At 40.9% G+C, this 26,625-nt stretch overlaps 1 protein-coding gene across 9 annotated transcripts in view; it reads right to left on the bottom strand.

Moving 5' to 3' along the window:
- Positions 1-26,625, bottom strand: part of DOCK10 (dedicator of cytokinesis 10) — a 1,740,483-nt gene that overhangs the window by 1,101,021 nt on the left and 612,837 nt on the right. For all 9 annotated transcript variants that reach the window (XM_086943899.1, XM_086943900.1, XM_086943901.1 and 6 more), the window contains exon 4: positions 11,767-11,849. In XM_086943899.1, coding sequence (XP_086800025.1) covers positions 11,767-11,849 — 83 coding nt within the window. The remainder of the gene's footprint in view (positions 1-11,766; positions 11,850-26,625) is intronic.

Below are 26,625 nucleotides of genomic sequence, written 5' to 3'. Positions count from 1 at the left end.
TAATTTACATATTTGACCATTTGTTGTAAAAATGGTGCTTTACCCCGTGTTCCCATCCCTCCCCTCTCTCTACGCCCTCACTGCTCCTTCTCCCTATCATGGTCCGCCATCACAGCAGCTTCAGCAGGGACCATCCCGGACTCTCTCCTAGCTCGAAAACCGGGATGAAGTTGCAAAATAGTCCTACAAAACGTTGGAGAAGGTCTTGAGGTAAGCTGCATCATCTGCGGGAAAGTTTTTCTTCTGTTCGACTGAACTAGCGATCTGTTCTGCAATGTTGCGAAGCGCCACAGAAAAGGCTTCAGGGCGCTAAGGGATGGTGTATGTTGGCTGGGGCAGCTGCAGCGGGATGGGACAGGGAAGCTAAACAACTTTCTCAAGGTTTGCTGGGGGAACGTCATTAATGATTGCGGCATTCAGACTAGTGGTCGCCCATTCATGCACTTTGAAAGTATGCAGGGTGCCATGGTTGACTGTGTGTTTTTGGGAGGGGCAATGGTTCACGCCCCCTCACTAAAAGATAAAAATATGCGGAGCAGCATACCGCTGAAAAGGGACGTGACTGTGCAAGATCACAGCGGGAGCATACTTCAATTTATCCTAGCTTTTTGAGAACCTCCTTGGACACTTTCGGACTCTAATGGTCAAAAAGGTAGTGGATAAACAATCCTTCAAGCTGTTAAAAAAGTAATGACATATTAGAACAGTCCCCACCTTTTTTCCTCCTACCCATAACAAATAGTATTCCTGCCTGGAAGTGCCATGCTTGGGTCTTAAAAGTGGACTTTTTAACAAGCGCTGCTGAGTGGTTAATGCAGGTATACATCCACATGTGTGCCCAAAACTTTACTTCTGTTCCAGCAAAGCACTCCATGGGAAGCCAGTGAAAACCCCTCTCAATATAATTGTGTTACGTGAATCAGGCATAATGTATATGTTAGGGTTAAAGGAGAATTGCTGTTAATATGGTTTGCGATCCAGGGGGGCGCTGTAAAGGAGCTGCTGAGAGGGTGCTGCGTAGAATGGACAGTGGAAATGTCCAACACCAGCAGGTACTGGCTGCACACTTCGATGGAGATTGTAGGGGGAGTGGCTGTTTACTTTCTCAAAACTCCTATGACTTCCCAGATGACTCCTCTAGGGGCGTCTTTCCATGGCATGACATGCATTCTCACACGGAAACTGCAAGTTATCTTCCTTTTTCACCTCCTAATACAAAACACCCATTTCCTTAGAACTCACACATCAACAAACCACCCCTACTCTAACCACAGCACTTCACATATTGCTAACAATACCTGCCCCCAAACCACAGCATAGCCCGACGGAGCCTCCGCTACTATTACACCCACACTGCGAGCTCCACCCTCCGCGAATGCATTACAAGCCATTGCCCACCCACCTCCCTGAACATAACTGGCACTGACAGCCCTTCTCCCACACATTATGCCAGCCTCCTTCTGCACACTGCGCATACTCAAACAACTTGTGCGCATACTTAAACAACGCATCTTCCTCAAGCCACCACCTCTCTTCACACCTACCCAGCCCTTCCACTTTTATTCCACACCACTGTCATTTTGCAGCCCCTTTCTACCCTCTAACCTTGCATCCTATAGCGTAACACCCACGGAACTACTCGCCCAACTCGTATGCACTGATCAAGGAGTAACCCATGGTGAAATATTCTTTTCTACATTTCATCTTAGTTGCTGCTTTCTATACATATATTGGTCTGTGGTTTAGGAAAATAAATGAGCAAGAGTTACACTGGTGTGAGTGAATGTATAACACAATAATTCATAAAACTGAGCTATTTTGACCTTTTGGCGCACAGAGGATTTATCAATGGTCCCGAGTAAACTGGGTTTCGTTTTTCTGTAACACACAATATATCGCTGCACTTTAAAAATATATATTTTGCTGCAGATAAGGGCAACAAGCCAAATGGGTCAGATTTGTTGAACAAACATGTTCTACTCGGGACATCAAACATATGTATTGGGGTGCTGGGTGCTTACCATTGCAAGCACAAATCTGTACGTCCTGCTCTTTTCTTGAGACGATGAATGAACTGGGGTGATTTGTTTTATTTGTCTAATTTGGCCCTATTCCTGCTGTTAATGAAGACACTTGCTCAGAAATTATGTACACAAAATATAGATTTTAGTTATAGCAAACTATGCTGCTTTACGAAGAAGCAGTTAACGTAGTAAAGAACCTTCACCACCTGCAGCATGCCAGGGATCATTTGCGTTTCACAATAGGAATGTCGTTTTTTTTTTACATTGTAGGGCCATGTTATGGGATTTTGTTTATATTTGAAAATCAGCACAAGGACCTTGGAGCATTTGCAATACAATAGGTCTCAAATTTGCAAGACTTTTTTTGGCATTGTAAATGACAATGCCTTTTATGTATGTGTTTTGAAAAACCTGCAAGTGGTGCATAGTCATTGCCTACCAGTAACTGCACCTCTTTTGCTGCCAACCTTGCTTCTCGTAAGCAATGGCTATAAGTACAAAGTGCTTGTTTACGCACCGCTTGCAGGTTTTCAAAACACATAAATAAAATGCATTGCCATTTACAATGCCAATAGCTCAAACTCTGGCAAATGCGAGACCTATTGCATTGCAAATGCTTGTTTATTGATGATCCTGCTATTTTAGAATGTACATTAATACACTTATACACATTGTCATTCGTTTTCCAGAACCCTGCAATTTTAGAGACCATTGTTTGATACTGCCTTTGGTTTGTCTATCGCCCTTAATAGTAAACATATGTCTCTGTGGTGGCTTGCACAAGCAAGAGAGATGGGGCGAGACGGGGTGGGGCTGGTGGAAGTCGACAGATGATGGGATATGTTATAATAAATAAATAAATAAAACCACTTACTTTGCGCTCGCAGCAACGCCAATGCAGTGAGCTCAAATAAGGGGTTTATTTAATGATTAAATATTACTTACCCTGTTGTATGTCGACTTCCACCACGCCCCACTCTGCCCGCCCCTGCCCCGCCCTACCGCTCTTACCTGGATGAGCCGCTATTGATATCTCCACATCCTATTGGTATTTTGCTCAGAAAGCAGCGACTCTCCATTTCAGTATCCTGACATGTTTTTCCATTACATTCTGAAACAACCAAAGAATGGGCCTGACCCCAGGAATGTTTTAGCAGATAGTTCTGACTAGCCAGCAGACAAGTAAGTTAGGAGGGCAGGGAAAGACTTGCACTGCCCGCAATTCAGTGGTTGATGTTTTTATGTCTGCCTCAGAATCAAAGAGTACAGTTACTGAAGATCTTCTATAACCTATCACACAAGAAAATATTTCTGAATTTGGATGGTAGGTAACTTGAGACTCAGCCCTTGAAGAACACTACTATCTTTCTTGTATATATCTCTCTTGTATCATGTATTCTCAGGGGACATTTCTTAGGTGAGGTATCTCATTAAGTTAAGTAAAAAAAAAAGAACACATACACTGGATAGCCTGCATCAGCTCCTTTTGAATAGGTGTCGGCTGGCAACTAATCAAAACAGAATGCATCACCAAAACCACAGTATAACTCACAACAAAACCACTTACAATAATGCAGCAGAAATACACAGAACAAAACACAACAGAACCTATCACCACCACAACAAAATGGTACACAACAAAAGTACACAGACATTCTTCTCACAGATTACCACCCCCAGAATTGTTCTCATAATACGGTGGTAAAATATGTTTGGAGTAAGCATTGACTTAATTTACCACTAAGGACATCAAATAGCACTGCTCAAAAATGTTTTATGATGGAGCCCCAGAGCTCTTAAATAGCAGTGATCAATGAGGCAATGGTTCACGGAAGAGCACTTTTATCAAATGACTCATTTGAAGTCTTTTCTAGAAAGTCACAAGTGTGCTGGGTTATGGCCGCTTAGAGATGAGTGTATTCATAGATGCTGCAAATGTGCACGCTCCATAGCTTTCCACTACTACTTGAGGCATTCTTTAACAGCTTGTCAGCCTCCAAAGCGGGGCTGACAGAATGCTGAAGGAGGCATAGGTGTTGACAATATTTGTCACAAGAGAGCAATGAGATGTGAGTGTGCCCATATGACTGCTGAGGCTGGATTTATTTCAGATGATAGAGAATGCTGTAGATGTTTTTCTTTCTATGTAAGAGAAATAATGCATTTCTCCTCGTTTCACCAATTTAAGACCAGGATTTACCTGGTCCTAATTTTGGCGCTGGTACATTGGAGGCAGCGTCAATTACAGTGGGTGTTGCGGTGGAACGCCCACCACAACACCCACTGCACGCCCCTTTCACGCTAAACATAGCGTGAAAGGGTACCTTATGTACAAAGCAGGTCTAAGCCACGTTAAGTGTATTAACGCTGCCTTGTACATTAGGCAAGGCCCCTATCACCACGGGAACGTCACAAAAAGTGATATTCCTGTGGCGATAGGGGCTTGTACATGTGCCTTACAACACAATATAGACCTGATCCTTTAGCTGAACATGATACTTTGAAATCCCTTCATCATAGTTTGATCACACAAGTTTGTGAGGGTGAACAGCAGCTAAAATGATACTGTCTGTTATAGGGAATCCATGTTCGCCTTTCTAACATTTATAATAAAAACGGTCTCCTCCAGTCAATCCCACCCAGTGGTGTGAAACATCAGCAAGTAAGAAAAAGTGGTGAAAAGGTTAGCAATGCCTCATGGGAGTAACACCATGGGAGTGTGCAGATAGGTTCTCACTTGCACACTCAGGTTTTCATCATTAGCAACTGCCAAACCACAACAAAAAAAGGTGTAGAAAAGTAAGAAAAAGTCCAACGTGCTCAGTGTGGTGTATCGTGATGTCAGCACTCGGATATCTTATCCGTGTGCCGACTGTACCAACCCAATAAGGAGTAAGGGGATCTGAACATGAATACTGCTAATCCAAATCTAAAAATGAGTGAAACATGCACCAGCTATCCTATTTTATTATGTGCTGTGGGTCTGCTCACATTAAAACCAACACACTGTTGCCTATTATCTGTTGTGTTATAGAGAGCCAACATGTTTCATTGCCAAAGGTGAACTTACAGCAATTTCTTCAGGGCAAGGGTCAGTTCTCGCCACACTGCAGTGATTTATATAAATGTTTTACCTGGAGGAGACAAAGACAGCACAACACAACATAAATAAGTCAGCATGGTATAAAAACACACAATAAGTTTAGGAGCCACCTTCATCACATGAGTTTAATTACTGGGTTGTTGCCTATCCTGGGCATACCTGCAACCCCCTCTTTTGTGAATGTGTGTATGTCCACATTCGCAAAGTCTGTCAGCACTGCTGCTTAACATCAGCATGGGAAATAATACAGAAATTAGTTACTAGCCCGTATTATGTCAATTCTCTCACTCAGTGTTTTACATTTTTTTTTACATATTCTCTGCTCGATATGCTCATCATTTGCTGACACCATCCGACACCATCAAGTATAGTGCCACCAACGTTTAAATCCAATGTGCTTCTTTAGTGCCCAACTGCTTTCCATACTGTATTGGTGACCCACTACCTTTTCCAGGATCACCCACTTAATCTCCTTGTAATGGAGCTTCTGTGATAGAAAGTGGTGCACCAACCTGGTGGTCAGTTTTCCTGATTTTAACATACTTAAGTGCTCCTGTATTCTGATTTTGACTTTGCGTGTCGTGAGTCCAATGTACTGGAGGCCACATGGACATGTTAGCCTACAGACGCTGCGTGCTGAAATGAGCCCGCCGAGATGGAGACCGGGAGGTGTCGAGCGGATGCCACATACTCTTGCTAACCCAGTAAGCGGCATACCTAGGGACGGTAATCTGCCTTTTTAATTTAAACCGTTTCATTCTAAATTCTATTTAGGCTGCGTTAGTAAGAACGGAGCGGTAGTAGGGAGCCCAGTGGGTTGATGTCAGATACATACCCCGGGCAATTTAAACGTTGGTGGCACTATACTTGATGGTGTCGGATGGTGTCAGCAAATGATGAGCATATCGAGCAGAGAATATGTAAAACAAAATTTAAACACTGAGTGAGAGAATTGCCATAATACGGGCTAGTAACTAATTTCTGTATTATTTCCCATGCTGATGTTAAGCAGCAGTGCTGACAGACTTTGCGAATGTGGACACGCACACATTCACAAAAGAGGGGGTTGCAGGTATGCGCAGGATGGGCAACAACCCAGTAATTAAACTCATGTGATGAAGGTGGCTCCTACACTTACTGTGTGTTTTTATACCATGCTGACTGATTTATGTTGTGTTGTGCTGTCTTTGTCTCCTCCAGGTAAAAATTTTATATAAATCACTGCAGTGTGGCGAGAACTGACCCTTGCCCTGAAGAAATTGCTGTAAGTTCACCTTTGGCAATGAAACATGTTGGCCCTCTATAACACAATAGATAGTAGGCAACAGTGTCTTGGTTTTCATGTGAGCAGACCCACAGCACATAATAAAATAGGATAGCTGGTGCATGTTTCGCTCATTTTTAGATTTGAAGTAGCGGTATTCATGTTCAGATCCCCTTACTCCTTATTGGGTTGGTACAGTCGGCACACGGATAAGATATCCGAGTGCTGACATCACGATACACCACACTGAGCACCTTGGACTTTTTCTTACTTTTCTACACCTTTTTTGTTGTGGTTTGGCAGTTGCTAATGATGAAAACCTGAGTGTGCAAGTGAGAACCTATCTGCACACTCCCATGGTGTTACTCCCATGAGGCATTGCTAACCTTTTCACCACTTTTTCTTACTTACTGATGTTTCACACCACTGGGTGGGATTGACTAGAGGAGACCAAGTTTATTATAAATGTTAGAAAGGCGAACATGGATTCCCTATAACAGACAGTATCATTTTAGCTGCTGTTCACCCTCACAAACTTGTGTGATCAAACTATGATGAAGTGATTTCAAAGTATCATGTTCAGCTAAAGGATCAGGTCTATATTCTGTTGTAATACTGTGAGTGGGGGGCGCCCTGATTTGTATCCCTCTCTAGCTCCTTTTTGTATATGGGCTTGTACATAAGCCCCCTGGTTTATTAATTGGCGGGTAGCCCATCATGTTCCCCAGGTACACCGAGGTTCTATAAAAGAAGCCTAGTGGCACTGTGAGAATCCTATCTTCATTTTGGTCTTGGTGGTAATGTCAACAGTTTAGGTAAAAAAAAGATTTTATTACTACTGGGTGTCTGAAATGTACTACTATACAACACTATGGTCAGTCTTCTGCGAACGACCAACTCAGTTTACCCTCCTGACGGTAATAGTTTCCTGGAATAAAACATCTGTATCACAAATGCAGTCCACCATCAAATAGTGAACCTTATTTTTTAAATCTGACCAATTTATGCTTATATCAGGTTCCAATTTTGGGACATCCTTCAATATTATAACATGGGGTGTAACATCAGGGGGAGATGTAAAGTATCTGGGATGGATGCTAAGCCACCCAAGTTGCCTTTGATGAGTTTTATAGTCGAGAACATTTGACATACTGGTCCAGGCTTTTTGGTATATGGGCTTTGGGTATCTCTCTTTCTATTATTTGGTTGGCTTGGTAGGGTTGGTTTACATGCTGTGATTAGTGCTACACACTGTTCATCTATCTCTGCGTTTTCAATGATGGCATTATTTGAGACACTAGAGGTATTTTGGGGGGAGTACTCTTTGCACAAGCACTATTTGTACTTTTTATCACCTCAATGATATGAGTTATGATATGGTTTTTGAACGGAGCTGGCTAAGACTTTGCACAAGCACTTATCTACCATTTACTGGTAATTGACATGTATATGGTGTTTTAATCTATATAACGTTGTATGTGATGAATGCAAAATTGTATTTCTTCTATGGATTTCACAAATCCGAATAAAGATTATTTTGACTTTGAGATACAACCTCTAAGTCTGGTGTCTCTGGAATCCAAATATAAAATCCTAACTTATGGTGAAGATGGATTTTTAGAAACTTGTCATTTTCTTACTTTAGCCTTTTGGTGCTTGCTGCCTGTCACTGATCACATGTCTGGGGTGGGTGACAGTTGGGCTTTGTGTATTCCGCCTGGACAGACACCCACAGTTGGAGCTTAGGTGTTGCTTGATGGGCCAGCCTGGCAGGATGGGAGGGAAGAGCTGGTTCCAGCCCCAGTTACACCTTAATAGGCTGTGTACTGTCCCCACACAAAGGGCTGCATAACCCTGTAGTGATTCTGGAGCCAGGGCAGGAAGGGAGGAGGACCTCTGTGCACTTCAAAGGCATGTCTTTTAGGTCCCCCCCACTGCAAAGGCACAACTGGGTATAAGTACTGAACCTCTGGCACAATCACTTCATTACACCTCTGGACCTGTGGATACTCTGCCAGGATGAAGGACGGCTGTGCTGCTGAAAGAACTGCCACTCTGCTAAACAGCCACTCTGAAGGCACTGCTGACCTGCTGCCTGCTTCCCTCTTGCCTTGAGAGGAAGAACTGGACCTGGAACCCATCCTTGAACCCAGGACCCCAGAGGGACTGAAAGGGCTAGTTTGCTGTCCTTCAGATCGGAGACTCAGGGACATAACAGGCTCCGCCAAGCTCCTGGACCCATCTTCAATGAGCTCCTGACCCCCAGGAGGTGCCTCTCAGGTCCTGGGCCCTTGCAAGGGGTTTTAAACCTCTTAAAGTCTAGCTTTTTGGCTCTTCGCAAACGTGATCAGGCCCATTCGCTCTGGAACCACAATGTTTGCACCCAGAATCAGCTCAAGCCACAGCAAGTTTGTCATTTTGCACAGCAAAGATCGTCCACTGGCATGCATCGTCACCTCAAAATTTCAGCCCAGCCAACATCGATGGCCGGCCTGCTCTTTGTGCCATGTCGACCATCGCTAGTGATGCTCTCCTTGCTCATGGCAAACTTCTCCCCCCCCGAACAGGACTCTTGACACAAAACAAGAGATGGTAAAATTTCAGTGGGAATCAACCTGGGACTGTATCTGACCCTCACTCTATTGTGGCCGGTGTGAAGTTTGGCATTTGACCTGGTCCAGCATGACCAAATATCCCCGGTTGGAGCTTTATGCTTCTAAGCACTATTTTACAGTTTATTCTTAAAAATTCATAACTCCGGTTCTACTTGTTGAAATATTGTCATTTTCATCTTGTTTTAGTTTTTAAAATTAAGCTCTTTTTTCTAATCTGGCGTAAAATCTTTTTGGGTGGTGTTTTAACCAGTTTACTGTTTAAGTGTTACTCAAATACTTTATACATTGTCTTTAAAGTGAAACCTGACAGCTCTGTGCACAGCTTAATTTAGTGTTTGCTTATGCCTTACTCTGACTAGGATTTTGGTTACTTCTTGGCCAAGCCTTTTACCCTAGTCGGCCAGGAACACATTTTCTAAGCACTTCTCTCTCTCAAACACCATGATATTCATTTTAACATGACTAATGCCTTCCATGCTGCAATAAAATATGCAAATCACTGATATTTTCTCTAAAAGAAAGTAAGAAGGACTGTTCCTTGAAGCTGTTAGTATAAAAACCTCAAGTACTCAGAAAGTAACTACTGTTGCTTTTTCTGTTTCTGAAATTAGAACTACACTTCCCTAAGAAAATATGTTCAGGTTAATTAGTGGATGTCACAGCTATTTCTCTGTGGTTTGCTTTACTCCCTCTTTTGTTGTTCATATCAGGACTATTAGAATAGAAATATGCTATTGATAGTGTTTACATTTGTAATACTGCCTAATTAGTGTAATCAATTAATGCTATTTATGTAGCTAATAAAGAATAAAGACGATTAAAAGTGAAGTGATTTCTGGGAAAGTGACACAGAGTGAATAAGACTTAAATGAGATTGCGGTAGACCTCCTGTGAGTACCACATATAGATAAAAATGAAACGAATAGTGTAGAATATTACATCTTTAGATTCGAATTGAGTACCTTTATGTGGCAGCACTCATTACTAGGTCATCATAGAAATGGGCTCTTCATCGGCTATGACACAGGAGTTGGTGCAAGGTGGTTGCAACAGTGGCAGCTCTTCAAAAACAAGATACAATCCATGCTGTGGTGTCCATCTTGCATAACTCTGTTCAACAGCTCATCAAAGTAGACAATGAAAAAAATGTATAATCTTCGAACTTCGGTAGGAAGCTTTATGTGTTTATTGGGACATAATTCTTGCAACACACAATTCAAAATATTATCCCTGCATGCAGGACTTGCCTTTAGCATGGACGAACTGAGCCCAGACCTAGGGCACCAATATTCTGAGGGGTGCACGGAGTTGTGTGAATTAAGGTACTGCTAACAGCAACACCCTTGTCACCCTTCTCCAGCCTTATCCATGTCTCTACATGCTCATTTCTCTCTGATCTGCCAGTTTAAAGTGTATTTTATCCTTCATTTTCATACCTTGGGAAATGTGTTAACAGTCCGTTAGCCCCTTTCCTTGCCCTCCATTCAACCTCTCACCCCTGCTGACAAACATCAACAATACCATTATCAGCATGAGGCAGGTAAGCTATCTGTGATTTAGGTGAGCCGGGGAGGACAGAGACGTTTGTGCTCGGGGGCCAGTTACTGCTCCGCCAAGTACTGACCAGTGAACTCAAAAGGACCTCCTGCTGACTCATTTAATTCGCTAACATCTGCATGAGTGCCAAAGTTCCCTCTACCTAGGTCTTTATTTTAACAAGATCCGGCTCTGCCTGTAGGCCACAGATCATGCTTAGATAAGATGCATATCAAAGCCAGAGGCGTAACATAGGCCCCTGCAGTTCCCTCGGTGCGGGGGCGAGCTCCAGGGGGCCCCCTCAGCATAGTACCCTGGCCTGAGAGTGCCTGATTCAGTCTGGAGATGGGCCCTCCATATACCTTGGAGGGGGTTCCTCTCAAGTTTCGTTACACCACTGATCAAAGCTTGTATGCAAATTTAAACCCAAACCTAGAAACGCCAACCCTAGAAACACCAACCCTAAGTTCACCGTTCACGGTATGGGGATGGAGATGTTGAAAGTGCGTGATTTCCTCTTTCTTCTTTGAGAATACTTACTTTCTTTTTGAAAGACAATTATTAAAGATAAATACAACATCGAGTAAACCATATCTTTAATGATAGAATATAAAAACAACGAACTATATCAACACCATAATAACGATATAAATCATACAAGACTTGCCTTCAATAATGCAAGTACCTGTAAAACTGAACTTTACAAAAAAGCAGAATACATCAGGAAAGTTAATATGGGGCACAAAAAATAAACATATCAAATCAGCATATCAGCTTCATATTAGCCATTGAATACCATTCATATCTCCCCTCAAATATTTCCATAAATATTACGGCAATGTAAATGAACTTTACAAACTTACTCTGTCTGTGATTAGTCAATTGGGACTTGTTTGTGCCAAAAGATTAGATGGCAGAATCTTATTGAGCCCCAGTTATTTAAAACAGGTTGGTGTGCTTAGCAAATATTTCTAAAAGCTCATGTTTTATGTATTTATTTAAACTTGAGTACTACGTTATATGCAAATGCATGAATTTGTCTACCTTAAAGCATTTAAACTCACAAATGTTTCACATTTTTAAGGTTCTTATCCACAGTTTAAGTAGGACAGGATAAGGAATGACAAGAAGACAAATGTAGAAAGGAAACGTTATGTCACTAGGTTGTCACTGTAGATAAAAATAGCTGAATTTTGAAATAATGAAAGCAGTTAAACTTCTTACTGTGGCAGCTGTCTGAAGTCCCCCGAATACTGTTCATACTTGTAATTCACAACATTCCACTGTGAATTGTAATATTTAGAGGCCTGTAAAAGAAATAATGGACATGTGTATTGTGTCAGAATAAAAATCTAAAAATGTAGCAACTTAAAAGTAAAATAAACAGGATATCTATCTATCTATCTATCTATCTATCTATCTATCTATCTATCTATCTATCTATCTATCTCTTTGCAAGCTTTGATAGGATAATTACCGTTGCACCATCATTAAAGAAAATTGCAAGAAAAAAAATCACATAAAAATACATTCTGTGAAAAGCACGAAATTTGGCTTCTCCCATGTTTTTTACTGGAAACCTCTGCTGCATTTTTTGGTATTTGTGCCAAAAGTAAAGTTTTGTCAAGTTTTCAAAATTTCACCAAGCGTAAACTTGATTAACTTTTGCAAAACTTAGTAAAAATTATTATTTTTGCTCACCCTAAAACTATTCCCATTTGGCAACATTTTTGATATGCTAATGTTACAGTCACTTTTAGTGATAAATTACTAAAATTAGGAGTGTTTAAAAAATTGGATTCAAAAGTGGTCTCTGATCAGAGTGTATTGCCATAGAGGAAATGATAACAAGTATTCTAACATACAAAATGAATATAAATATGCACATATGCCCAACAAAGTATACTGTTTGTTCATGACTTGATAGGATATTCAATTGCTCTTTATTTGGTCAATGTTGACTGAGTCATAGCTCTTTGAGTTCGAACGCCTATGGTTTGTGTCCACATACAACACAAAGACACCCTTTTTTATTCCTCAGGAATTTAATAAAATAATCAATTCTTAACTACATTATGAAAAGACAGTATTGTACTCCTTTACCCACAGGGCCCAGTGAAAACCCATGTACTCCTCAGCTATCTCCAAGACCACTCCAGGAAGCCGCTTATGCGATGAATTGTGCTTTGTAAACCACTTCCTATTAATATAATATATCTTATCATTAATGACGTATTTCTCACATCAAAACATAGACTGCCTTCAGTTGCCACAATTATGTGAAAGTACATCACGAATTTCCGTAGGCCTTTACCTCATTTAGACACCGAAGCAGGACTAAAAATAGGCGGTGGTGGTATTTATTCTCAGTACCACTCCCCCTCATTACAACGTGAGCACAACTTGCAGCACCTGGTCGGACTTTCTGATTTTCTGCTGACTGACAGCCGTTTGTAAATATTATTAGGCTAGTGTACAATTTTTATTATATGGGCAAAATGGCTTGAAATTTGCCACTGTGTTGGCAGCAGTAATTGCCATTTTGCTGTCCCTGAATTTTACTTAATTTTCAGGAAAATGGTGCGATTTCAGTCCTCACTTGAAAGGGAACTACAACATTCACAATAAAATTATGCCTGTGGTAACCCTGGACCCTGAATCCTCGCAGTGCATCGTGGATTAGTGCACGTTTGGAGGCCTCCTCACCCTGAAAGTTTGCCTAGGAGAGGGGGTTCTCTCCACATAAAAGCAGTCTCATGATGCTTGGAAAGCATAGCGATGCATGCAATCATCATTTGGCTGATTTGAAGTACTTTTTTTTTGGGGGGGTAAAATAGGTACATGTACGAAAGATATTCTAGGGAGCCCGCTGCCAGTGTGGTGGAATACCAAGGTTACTAAATACCAAGGCTTACTAGTCTTGATTCCACTTTCTGCATCTTTTAGCATTTCCTCTCTCTACTCATCTTGACTCTTTATCTCACTTTGGCACATGTGCCTCCACCCCCTTGTTTTGCTATCATTTCTGTTCTCCATCTCTGTCCCTTTTCTGTGATTTTCTCTCTTGCTGTTGGCCAAAGTCTGAAAATGGGAAATGTCGTCAACCAGGGGAAGTGAAGTTAACAGACCCGTCTTGCCCGTGGGGCTTCGTACTGGCCACAGGAGAGGGTGGGGATAGTTTAGGCTAAGGGGAAGGGGAGGGTTAAAGAAGGGGCTATGAGGGTGTCAGGAAAGGAGTATCTGGCCTCGTCCTGACACCAAACACTATCAGGAGGGGAGTGCAGATTTTTGGTAGGGGAAATTGGCAGTTGCAGTGTGGCTTAGGCTTACCTGATATCGGAACATAGCCGGTGAGCTGCGATGGCAGCGGACAACGAGGCGGTCCGGGCCGCCCTTATCACATTGGACGCAGCAGGTAGGGCTGATCTCTTCAGGCATGGAGTTCCCGACCAGACCTGGGTTGAATTGCAGCGGCCGACATGTTATGCGTTGGGCAGCATAACAGCGGCGGTGGAGCTGTCACCAGCAGGAAATTATCAGTTGGGCGGGCAGGAACGTGAAGTGCACTCTTGGAAGTACTAAGCTTGGGGGCAGGAGAGAGAGACTCCCAGCGCGAATTTCTTTGGCAGTGAAGCCAGATGAATTGCTTAAGGGTGGGGACGTAGGGCCTCCTAAATCGGAGGTTGGAGCAACCTGGTGGGGGAAGGAAATGCAAGACCGGCGGCGGAGGCTGGGAAAACAGTGGTGATGCCAGCGGGGTGCAAAACAGCCCCAGGATGTTGGCCCGAAGCAGCAGGGGGGTCCCTGGCAGCCTACCCTCTGTCCAGGGCTCACGCACAAGGAGTAGCGATGGATGAGCGTTCAATTCAGCATGGTGTGTCTGTGCAGGGGCAGAAACGTGTGGTGCAGGAGCCTGTTTGTATGGAGTACCCCTGTAAGTTTACGCATAGTTAAGCATGAGTGTTCCAAGTGCAGAGGATGCCAGCCCATCACGCACTGCTTTACTCTGGCAAGCGAGCCACAGAGCAGTGGAATGCCTCTAAAGGTAGGGGGCAGTCTGGAGCTAAAGGCCCCTACACCAGTTAAAGTAGAGGCCTTGGTTCCTTGGATCTCTATTTACCCTGATAGGGAGGTGGCTTTGCATTTGAATTGGGGTTTCATAGATGGATTTTGGGTAGGGTGCCAGGGCCAAAGGGGGCGTAGGTGAGCAAACAATTTGAAGTCAGCTAGGGAGCTTCCTCAAGTGGTAGCAGCAAAACTGGATGAAGAAGTGACTGAGGATAGGTTTGCAGGTCCATTCTTCGAGTGGCCCCTGGAGGATTTGATCATTTCCCCTTTGGGAATTGTGCCCAAGAAAGACCCAGGGGAGCTCAGAATGGTTGACCACCTCACTTGGCCGGACAAAGGCACTGTCAAAGATTTCATTACAGAATAAATGGCCTTTTAGTCTATTACAACAGCGAAGCCGGCAAATCATTGCACAATAAATCCCTGTCCCCAATAATAAGTGCTGGTGCCAACCAGCTTTTACAAATAAAGGAAGGTTTCCAGTTCGAAAAAAATGCTAACATCAGTAAAATTAATGTTAAAAGCTACAAATAAAAAAATATTCTGTAACATGCAGCAGTGCAAATATATATTCTCATTCCAATTAAGCAAGCAAAACACCCAAAGAACGTTTGCTATTTTCAGTGTTTTGCAACAAAATCCATAAAATGTGTATGAAATGTGTTGTGTTTGGGCTACAAAGGCAGATAAACTGCTCTCTGGAAAGACTAATGCAGTTCTTTGCACTATGAGATTAATCTGCTGGTACAGATGAGTTGTATGCATCACTGAATCATGCAATTCTAGAATTTAAAAAATAGCTTTTACCATCAGGCCCTACATCTTCTCTTTTGCCGTAATTGTTAAATGTATTTGATATATCTATAGCAAGGTACCAATCTTGTGATTCTTTCAGTAGAGACACCAGTCTATTTCGTAAAATTATTTTGTTTTTTCGCCTTTTATTTTAGTATGTATTCATAAGGCAAATCTTCCTGCACTGTAAAATACTGCACTGCCCTTCTATTTGTTTTATAATTCTTTCTGTCTTTCTATTTTGGGATGACAAATGTGAATATTGTTCAATTAATATGATGACGCCAATGATCTAATAAGAAATATTTTTGCCAGAGCTAACATCACAGGATTTTCAGTTTGTAAATGGTGCAAAAAGCTGTGTTCATATTACTTAAACAAAAAATGTCCTTCATTTCTTGACTTTTGGAGGATGAAAGGCACAGGCACTTCTGGGATTTAAACACCTTAGCACCAGTGTAGTCTTGTGTAATTCCTGAGTTCCATGTTACACAAAAATGTGGCAAATTTGCACCATTTTGCATGACTCAATATGTTCCGTGATTTTGCCTGAAGGAGACTAGTTCAATAGGAAACATTAGAGGATGTCTTGCAAAATATATTTCTCATTGAATTAAAAATGTTCTTCTAAAACCATTCTCCTGTTGGTGTTTGACTTGACTTTTCTGCATGAGGTACATCTGCAGGTATACCCTCGCACAGAAAAGTTGTTTGAGATAACATTGGAATATATTTCACATAATACATGCAATAGTACATAAATGTTAGGAATTTTGGAAAAACCTGGCAAATTTTTGTATACCGCTAGTCACACCACAAGTCAGCAATGCATGCTCAATTCAATGACAAACATCCTTTTCAGGGCTTTATTTTTAAACCCATGAAGTCTTTGAAGTCTTTTAGACGAGTGATTTGAAAGCATGAATAGTGACACCATCAATTGTGACATTATCAAACTAACACATTCAATAATGAAGAATTACAACTGCAAAACAATGGAGGAATGGGAGAGACCTACAAAAATCTGACTTTGTAAAACTCTAAACTCACTCCTCCAAAGATCTCTTCATGGCCACCACACTCTGTGTTTGTGTTTTGGTCACTTCTTCCACACATACTTCTACTGTGTTCCCCATTTCTGTTTTCACTGCTCCACAAGATCACACCTCATACTGAAATACTTTGTTTAGGATACATAATTCTTTGAAAATCCTTGAAGAAATGAAGACTAGTGAAAGAATTTTAAGTAAAGGTCTATACATCTGTTTCCTTTTTAAAGACAAAGGGCCACACGTACGACTATCTGTTCGCAAAATAATGATCACAAACCTTGACCAGTATTTTTGTGACCACTAAATATGCTTAAGAACTAACCTATATACTAATAAGTCGGTTCTTAAAAATCTGAATCGTAGTGGGTGGCAATGTGACTAATCTCATGAATATTAAAGAGGCAGGTTCTTAGTGAATTGTGATTAACCAAGGCTAGATGGGAACACATTGAGACATCAAGTACACCAGACATGGATTGGTGGTCAATAGCCTGGTATATCACATGCTAGTAGGGGTTTGCTAAATAATGGCAGAGTCACATGTCACGTGTTAGCTGGTTTAGACCATGTGCTGGCATACACATTTTATTCTGCTACAAATAATTAAGTAATAATAATTTACGTTTAAATTGCTACAATGTCAAGGTATTATTGCCTTGAAGTTCTATATTAAACACTCCTCTTTTTTCCGGTTTTAATAAACCTGACAACCCCTATAAAATAGTATTACACTATATGAATTTGAACATGCATATACACACACATGCACACTCACAAGAGAGAAATAGAAATTAACATAATAAAAATGTACATTTAAAATAACCGAAGACATTTCCAATGGAGTTTTCAACTAACACATAGTGCCCCAAAAAAGTATCAAAACTTTTTTCAGTTTCAGGTTTCAATATTTTTAGATTAATATACAAAATCATTTATACACTGCTAATAGTACTAATTTGTTTGTAATAAAACAGTGGCTATCTCACAGGAAGCTTCATACTTTAAAATATTTACATCACAAATTATAATTGTCTATTCTAAATGCCTGACCAGGGTAGAACACTACTGACCACACATAGTTACAACATTAATACAACATTTAAAAATGCAAAAATAGTGCATTCTAATGTAATGTCGCTTATCTGAGATTTATCGAGCACCGGAGTATGTGATTATTTCACAGTCTATGCTATAAAATATATAATCCCTGCTGGGGAGTCCATACTTTCGAGAGTTTACTTGCTACAGGAGGTTGTACAAGTAAAGCGTTTTGTACAGATTTATTTTTTCTCCCATTTTCAGGAATGCATTGAACAAAAATGTGCACAGTTATCTCACATAGTCTGGAAACCAGTGATGTGGAGTCCAGCTATCCAGGCTGAAGAAGGCTGATAGCCAGAAACCGGTCCTTGGATGCTTGATTCCGGTCTAGGAAAGACATGGCTTGGTAGTTCGGGCTGGACTGTTTACATAAGGCACAGGGTCAAGGCTGATTTGCATATGGCCATTGTCTGACCTAGGGTGGTGTGGAGTGGAAAAAAACGATGGATTTAGGCCCAGATCTTTGTACTGGGGTGAATGTAAGACATTGTTCTGCATTCTGTCCATCAACTGTGTTTTTTGCAATGAATCTGAATTCTACACAGAGGACTTCTCAACACAGTTTACAGTCACTCCGCACTGTTGGTTACTTCTTGCATATCATTGGTTTCATGACAGGTACCTTGTACATAGTGGCTCTATGTTTTGATCACCACAGGTGTTTCTTTATCATCATGTGGCAGGCAACGCTGACTGTTGTACTACTGCTCCTGAATGGGCATTACATAACTGAGAGAACTGTTCCACAAACCATGGTTCAAGAACGTCAATTGCATCTCTCATTCCACAGAGCTTGACAAGATCTCTAAATTGCCAACATTACAGCTTATCCTGTGACCAAAGGCATAGTTTGGGAAAGGGTTCCTTAATAATTTATGGAACCCACTGAGACATTGCAATTGGCATATGTGTTGAAAGTTTTAATGAATTATATGATTACTCCTTATTCCTTTTCAGGTCCATGGGATGTTGATACTGTACAACAAATTACTGATTGATGTGTCTCTTTATTCTACCTTTCAAAATAAAAGGATCATAGTTTCATGGTCTAAAGTACAATGAAAAGTATAGTTTTCATAAATGCAGTTATTATGAAATTCACAAAAGCATTGAATCCTGAGAAATGTACAATTATACACACTTTACACAATAGGAAAACAGCACAGCCTTGTACACAATTAAACATAAAACATTTAGAAAAAGTGTTCTTGTTCAACATTGCTGATTCGTCAAGCACATCTGCCTTTTGCTACACACAGAAAACAGAGAAACCTGATTAAACACGATTAACACTCACAGTCTCAGTTACACTGCACATTTTATTGAAACTCTTACTTTCCAAGTTTACGAGCATTCGGAAAGAAAATATTATTGATATTAATTTAACTGAAACAATTCAAAATGGAATTTTTAATTTGACTGCATGCAGAACATGGAATGTTAATGTAAACCCTTTTGGTTTCAAGATATATACTTATGCTTCTAGAAAATTACTCATATCTTGTTATGCCTACATGTTAACTGTGAAAAAGAAATACAAATGTTGTGATATTATTTTATTTTTCCTAGTAAAATAGATTGTTTGAAGGGTTCCCTTGGCACAAAAAAGATTTGACAGATTATGCGCATTGACAAATTAAAAAGAGTTTTGTGACAACCAAAATTCTATTTTAAAAGAGAGATTTTAACCTCAAGCGGCAATAAAGTAATTTGTTTCCTGCAAAGAGCTTATTTTTCATCTGAGAGTTAAAGTCTTTCATAGACTGGATTTCCCACTACCTTTACTGCACTGTTGCACAGGAACTTCTATTTTTTAAAGAAGCAATTTTCAACAGTTATCCACATGGAGCAGGGGCATAAAGGTGGCATTCTGGTTTCGGAACAACTATCTAAGAGCAATTGGCTTTTTTCAATCTACATGCAAAAGGGCTGTTTCTAACCAATGGGTTGCACTAACCTGCTGCACTGCAGTTGTCCAGGCTGAAGCATGCAGTCGTTTATGAGTCATTACCAAATACTAATCCACCAGCAGTTCCAAAACCTGTTCTCGCCAGAGTAAGGCCAATGTCAAAAGACATCTCTTATTTTCAGCATTCAAGCGATTTCAAGGATGTGCTTCATCTGCTCCAGCAACATCTGAAAATTATGTTTTTTCTTGACTCCATTAAAATCAAGAGCTGTGTTATCTAATCCAGTAGCTCATGTTATGTTTTGCTCAGAAGTGTTGTTTTAACAAACCGTCACCAAAGACTAAGGGCCAGATGTAGGTAATACCAGTTTACCGACTCTTAAATACCGAATCATACCGATTCGGTATTTAAGAACAGGTAAATGGGATGTAGGTAATTTTTTGTTAAAAATTACCGAATCGGTAAGTTTTGGTAATTACCGAATTGGTATTTACTGATTCGATAATTGCCATTCATTTCTATGGGCCTGGAGGCCCATAGGAATGAATGTCAATTACCAAATTGGTAAATACTGATTCAGTAAAAGGGGGAAACATTGAAGGGTGGCAGGGTGTCACTTTGACACCCTGTTGCACCCCTCAATTGGGTATGAGTGGACATGTTGCAGACATACATGCCCTAAGGGCATGTATATCTGCAACATGGCACTATTGGAAAAGCAAAAAAAATGCTTTTTCAAAGGTTTTCATTATTTACCACCAACTTCTAGTTGGTAGTAAATAACAAATCCTTAACGGAGGAATGCACTAACTTGAGTGCTCCCTACATCCTGGACTCGGTAATTTACCAAATCGGTATGTTAAGAATTCGGTATTTTACCGAATCCTTAAATTACCGATTCAGTAAAACACTGAATCCTACAAAAAATGCCACCTACATCTGAAAAGCCCAATACCGGTCGGTAACGGCCGCTATTCAGTAATTTTGGCCGTTACCGACCGGTATTGGGCAACCTACATCTGGCCCTAGATGTTCAACCTTCAAATTTAGTGGGTAGCTCATGTTCATAGCATCAGCAGAAATTAAAATAAAGGTGACCGCATTTCATCCCTAAGCACAAAAGTGACTGTATCTGTTTTTAGTTTGGGGGGTTGTGGGGGAGATTAGACAGAGAGTTTAATGGGCCTGGTTCCACACTTTTACTTTACCATTTTTCTTTCTCTGTTTGAACCCAGCCGCAATAATCAGAAAGTTAAGATATGTATCTAGCTTTCTTTTTTTTTTATTGTGTATAAACCCTTGTTTATATTTCTTGCATCTGTTTATAATGAATGTTTTTATGTATCTTTCTTATCAATTGGGTGATGTTATAAGGATCATGTCTTCCAGTGCAAAGATTCCTTTTTCATTACAGTTGGAAGATATGTGATATTAAACATGTACCAAGTGATGAATTGATATTTCATTAAATACACATCTCTGGCATGTGCTTTTAATCTGTAAATGTAAAATGAATATGTCTGATACGCAAGATCAATCAAAATCACATTCAATGATAATTTAGTGGCTAATGAGTTTAGAAATTATTCCAGGAATGTCATAAATCTTATGACTGCTCCCTCCAGAATTCTGTTATTTAATCATTTGCTTTTTGATTTTTTTCTTTTCGTTTTAGGTTCTTAAACACATACAAGCCAGGTTCCATTTGAGCTGTTGTCTCTATTTTAGTTAGGCAGTTAGCTTGTTTACCTTTGGTCCCAAATCCATCCTCGGTAATGGGGGTAGCCATCTTGGATCATGGAGACTGCCATCTTTGACAATGGAGGCTGCCATTTTCAATCAAAATATGCAGAATCATGATGTCTGCCTTTGACACAGATGTCACCGGTGACTATATTTCCAAGTACTGTGAAAATGTCAAGTCATTCAGCTATAGACATCAACAAACCCCTAGTGAGAGAACCACTCTGGGACAGATTTCTTATAAAAGGTCATATAACAACCATAACCCAAATAATGCAGCCTATATCGAAGTATTTTTACCATATTAGAACATCAACTGATGTATATGATTTTGCCAAAATGATCCTAAGGCAACATTGCAAATTGCATCTGAAGTTACAATATAGGACTACCACTTGACCATTTAGTTAGGAGAGAAAGTTCACCCAAGTCACAGACTCAGATCACAGATGAGCACAGTCCAGATTCCACCTTGACTGAAGAAGACTTCGAAAAGACTCTCCAAAGCTCTGCAAAACATTCCATTTTGCCTTCACAAACTGGTGCCAGGGTGGAGTTCTCTCAGAGATACAATCTCCCAGCTCTTGTGCTCAAAATAGCTGACACAATATTTCAAACAGACAACAAACCCTGTTTCCAGGTATGCACACCACCTCTAAAACGCAGGCTTATTATTTAGTCATCTGCTAGAACTAACTATAGCACTTGAAGATAGTACAGTGAGGGTGTAAGGGCTATAAATTGTTATGTTACGCTTTTTCCTGTTTCCACTATTAAAAGCGTAGCAGCTTTTTATTATTTTCTGTGATCTTACCAATATTCTGTGCACTAGACCTCAACATTGTAAAACAACTATTTTAAAATAAATATGTTGAAATACATATTCCATTTCTAGTAATCCTTAGTGTGTAAATCATTAATGAACAATCATTTGGATTACCACTGCTCCCTGTTAATATCCCAAAATCATTGACACCAGGTCATTTTTATAATGGGTGGGGTTCTGCAGGGTACAATCACCTGTCTTTCATATTTGTGCTGGTGCTTTGGACTAAGTTCACGTGTCATCAAAGGTTGTGAAAACACACCTTGTAGAGTTGAGCCAGAAACTCATTTTACACAACAAAGCTAGTGCCTAAAAGATTAAAGCAACAACCACGGACATCTAGTCATGCAAGACCAGGTCCAAACTGAAATATTTGGCTGGTCGCTTTAGAGTGCTGGTTGGTTACAAGAAGTGGATTCGGCCCAGTTAGCACTTACCTTCAGACTTAGAAAAAAATTCTGAAGAAAATATTCTGAGCAGGTTAAGTTCCATGGGGCAAGATTGCAGGCAGTGCTGTCGTCGGGGAGCCGTTGGATGAAGTTTTGGTGAAGATTTCTACATTCAGGCTTGCTCTCTTTTTTGGAGGTCAAGAATCTTTAGTGGGATGAAGGTGGAAGCTGTAGCAGACAACAGTTCCAAGAGGCCCATACCCCCTTGCCAAGGGACAGCTGCACAGGATTTGTTTCTGAGGAGAAGTACGCAGCAGGAGCTAACGTAAAGTCAGGCCAACCGGCCATGCGCCTTGTATGAATTGACGAGCAGGTTGATCCCAGACTTCCTGCAATTCTAAATCCCAAGTTTTGGATTTCGATACCTGTGTAAATTTAACACCACAACCAATGGTCAAGGACTGAACGGGCACCACTTGGGTTTCAGGATTCACTCAGGCTGGATCCAGGTGCATGTTAAAGGTGGTGGAGCCTGTTATGTCCCTGTGGCTGTGAACTGGAGGCCAGCAAACTAGCAATTTGAGTCACTCTGGTAGTCCTGGGTTCAGGTGGTGAAGCAGGGCTCAAGCAGCAGTACAGGCCTCTGATGGTTGAAAGCAGTTCTTACAGGTACATCAAAGCAGTCTTGTGGAGTACACAGCAGGCCACAGCAGCAGGAAGTTCTCTGAGAGTCCATATGCATTTCCAGAAAGTGAACAGAAGAGTGGGTCAGAAAGTCTCTTTTTTATACCTGTTGACTTCTTTGAAGTTGGAGAAGTTTCTAGAGGTTTCACTTTGAAATGCTTGACATTTTTTGACTCCCCTGCTGTGGCTCCAAGCTGACTTCAGGGACAATGCAGTGGTGACAAGTCCTTTGTGTGAAAGCAGAGCACAGCCTATTCAGTTGCAAATCAGGCTGTGCCCATCTCCACCCCCCACCATCCTGCCCGCAAATGGCCCATTCAGAACACATCTACTCCCACTATTGTGTAACTGTCTGCGAGTAATTGAAAATGTCCAACTGCCAACTACACCCAGTCATGTGACCTGGCTGCAGGCACCAAATAGCAAAGGGCAGGAAAATGGCACTTTCAAAACTGTAAATAAAAATCAGATTTTACCATTAAAGAGGAATTTTAATTATAATTTCTCAGACGCCAAACATGAAATGCTCACCTGTTCCCAACCAAATGTTAGCACTTATTAAATGCAATAAGGCAACCCAATCTTATACTACAGGACAGTTATGCCTCAGAGTAGTGGAAAACAAATTTAGGAGTTTCCCTACCAGAATGTATAACACTAAAAAAAAATACCCAACCTTCCAATTACAATACTCCCTTGCCCTATGGGCTTCCTAGGGCCTACATTAGGGCTGACTTATATGTAACAAAAGGGCAGTGTACAATTTGGCAAGGGGGTTACATTGGCAATTAGAATTTGCAGTTCAAAACTGTGTTGCGACTGTAATGGCATACCTGGGACAGGTTTTAATCGGCTACTTAAGTGAGTGTCACTATACGTGCTGCAGGCCTACTAGTAGCTTTTCATTTACAGGCCCTGGGCCTTTAGTATACCAGTCCACAAGGGACCTAAAAGTACATAAAAAATGTCTGTCAATCTGATATAAGCAAAATTATACCATGTTTAGGGGAGTGAGCACAACCCCGTTAGCACTGGTTAGCAGTAGTGAAGTGCACAGAGACCTTAGGCAAACAAAAAGGAATGCAGCATAAGTAGGAGTGGTGAAGGCAAGATATTCAGGGGTGACCTTGCTGAGAGGGCCAAGTCCAACACGTGGCTTAGGGCAAGTTATTTTATAATATCGAGGAAATCTGTGGTGACTTGCAATATCCATTTCCATTTATAGTTAGGAAGTATTGTATTCCTTATAATACATGAGCCCTGCTCCTCCTCCTCTCTCCTTCTCTTAAATAAATTCACTTTCTTAAGGATGACATGCTAAGTTGGCCAAACTTAAATCTGAGCCCTGCAGTTTAAATACAGACGGCAGCAGTAGGTTTTCAACCCACTGTGCTACTTAATCAGCTTTGCAATGTCCAGAATGTTAATTTTGATATGTTTTCCTTGTTTACATTCTATTTTCTCAGTTAAGATTTTATAATCCTGGTATGTTTGGTCACAGAATTGATTCTGACAATGACTTCTATAAACAGATATATTGTTGGCTTAAAACCACTTTAGCATGATCCGACTTTGCCTTAACACTTACATTTTGTTATTTCTGGTTCAACATGTTTGTTTTTGCTCAGGGAACTATCATGAGTCCCCAAAGATCCGGCTCATCTGGCACACTGTTAAACATTGCTGAAGAAGGTCAATATGTCAGTGTCCCTCAAAAAGATGAGAGGATGACTACTGTCCACACGGCTATAAACAAAATTGATGGTTGGTGGCAGTGGTTTATAACAATTTAAACCATCCCTCTAACCGTTACAGCGGAGAATATTTTATGGGTACAAGTTGCAATTGAATACTCACCCTAAATTCCAGTCCACATGTCAGTTGGTGGGTCCTGTGGGCGTCTGCTCACTGAAAATGCCAATAATGACTGGCTAATTTCAAGATATTGGCCACTACATTTGATGCTCATGGGGGGATCTCCCGCCACTCACACAATACCATCTGGATACTTAGCAACCCATTAAATGTACACTGATTACTTATATCATATTCATCTTAGTTCTAAACCCTCTATAACCTGTAATAATTGTTGTTTGCTTGCCCTTCCTATCCGAGGAGAGTCAATGGAGTAGGCAGTTATCCATTTGGCATGTAGTAGTAAAGTAAACCTTGGCATATCAGCAGTAGCACTAACAACCACTTCATATACTCCCGATTTAGACCTTGTTTCCCCAGGACCCATGGAGATGGTGTAACACGTAAACAATTTAAACTTAAAATGTTCAAAAGGCTAAACTTTGCTCAAGAGGCGTAAACATTTGAACATTTTAATACATTTCGCTTTGTTAAGTGAGTACATCACCATTGCAAGGCAGTCTCTTTTGGAACATTGGATAATTATTGCAGTAATTGCCCATTCGACATGTGAAGAATTATGTGTTCAATATAACGAAGTACAGCTCATGTGGACAGACCCCTCCAGCCACAGCTACCCACATCTTTAGGAAAATCATTTGCCTTACTTGGAATTTAATAAATAGATAGGGTACAGGTCTGCCTCATAACCATTTATGAGATGAGCTTATGAGATGGGTACCTTCTGTGGTCAAACACAAAATGTGATAGGATGATTACTTGCAAATAGTCTAAACACTGCTCAGTCTGTTATTCCAACCCAGCTTTTTTGTCCACCATGACACCATAAATTATACCCAACCATATGCAAATTACCTTGGTGCCGCTTGAGTAGGAACAGTCAAGCCCGAACTGCCAAGCCAGTTCAAGTTGGCGCTGGTCAGTTCTTACTGGAGCTGGACCGGGGCTGATTTGCATATTGCTGGGCCTAACTGACTCTACATATATATTGCATTTATTTTAATATTATGTAAAAGCAGAAAGAAACAGCAGTCTTGTGTTCTGCTTAGCATAAAAAGGCCATAACTCATGAAAGACTGCAGATAATCCAAGAGCACTTTCATCTGTCGAGATGAACTGTCTGACTACAACTTTCTGTTGTGTGCCTTCTCTCATATCCGTGTCCCTCTTGCCCTTTTTTCACTGTTAGAGTTAAGTGCAGTCTTGGACATGTTCAGTACTGTCCACAGGGAAAGAAACTGGTGTTTTCTGCGTCATTCCAGAGGCAGCATACGGATCTACAGTTTGACTGTGTGAATCTGTGAAGGCCTTGAGGGTGAAGGTATGCACTGTGAAGCATATAAAAGAGATAGGACAGAATGGGAGGAGGGAGGAGAAGGATAAGGTTGATAGGATAGATGTAGCAAGCATTCTCCCAACGGACTTGGATCACAAGTCAGGCTGCCCCCTTGATGATATTATGCGCTCCGCTATACACTTTGACCTGCAATATGGCCTGCCTATTACAGGCGTTCAGGCCATCTCAAGCCAGAGGAAAGATCAACAAACTCAATGTCTCAAAGAGCTCAAGTTTCCAATCTTATGTCAAACTGTCTTCAATCAGCAGATAACCCTAGTACACATGTCACTCACAGACAGCT

Source organism: Lissotriton vulgaris, chromosome 11 (assembly GCF_964263255.1).
Source record: "Lissotriton vulgaris chromosome 11, aLisVul1.2, whole genome shotgun sequence".
NCBI classification, from domain to species: domain Eukaryota; kingdom Metazoa; phylum Chordata; class Amphibia; order Caudata; family Salamandridae; genus Lissotriton; species Lissotriton vulgaris.
Note: the sequence above shows the minus strand (reverse complement) of the source record. Positions and strands in the feature narration are given on the sequence as shown.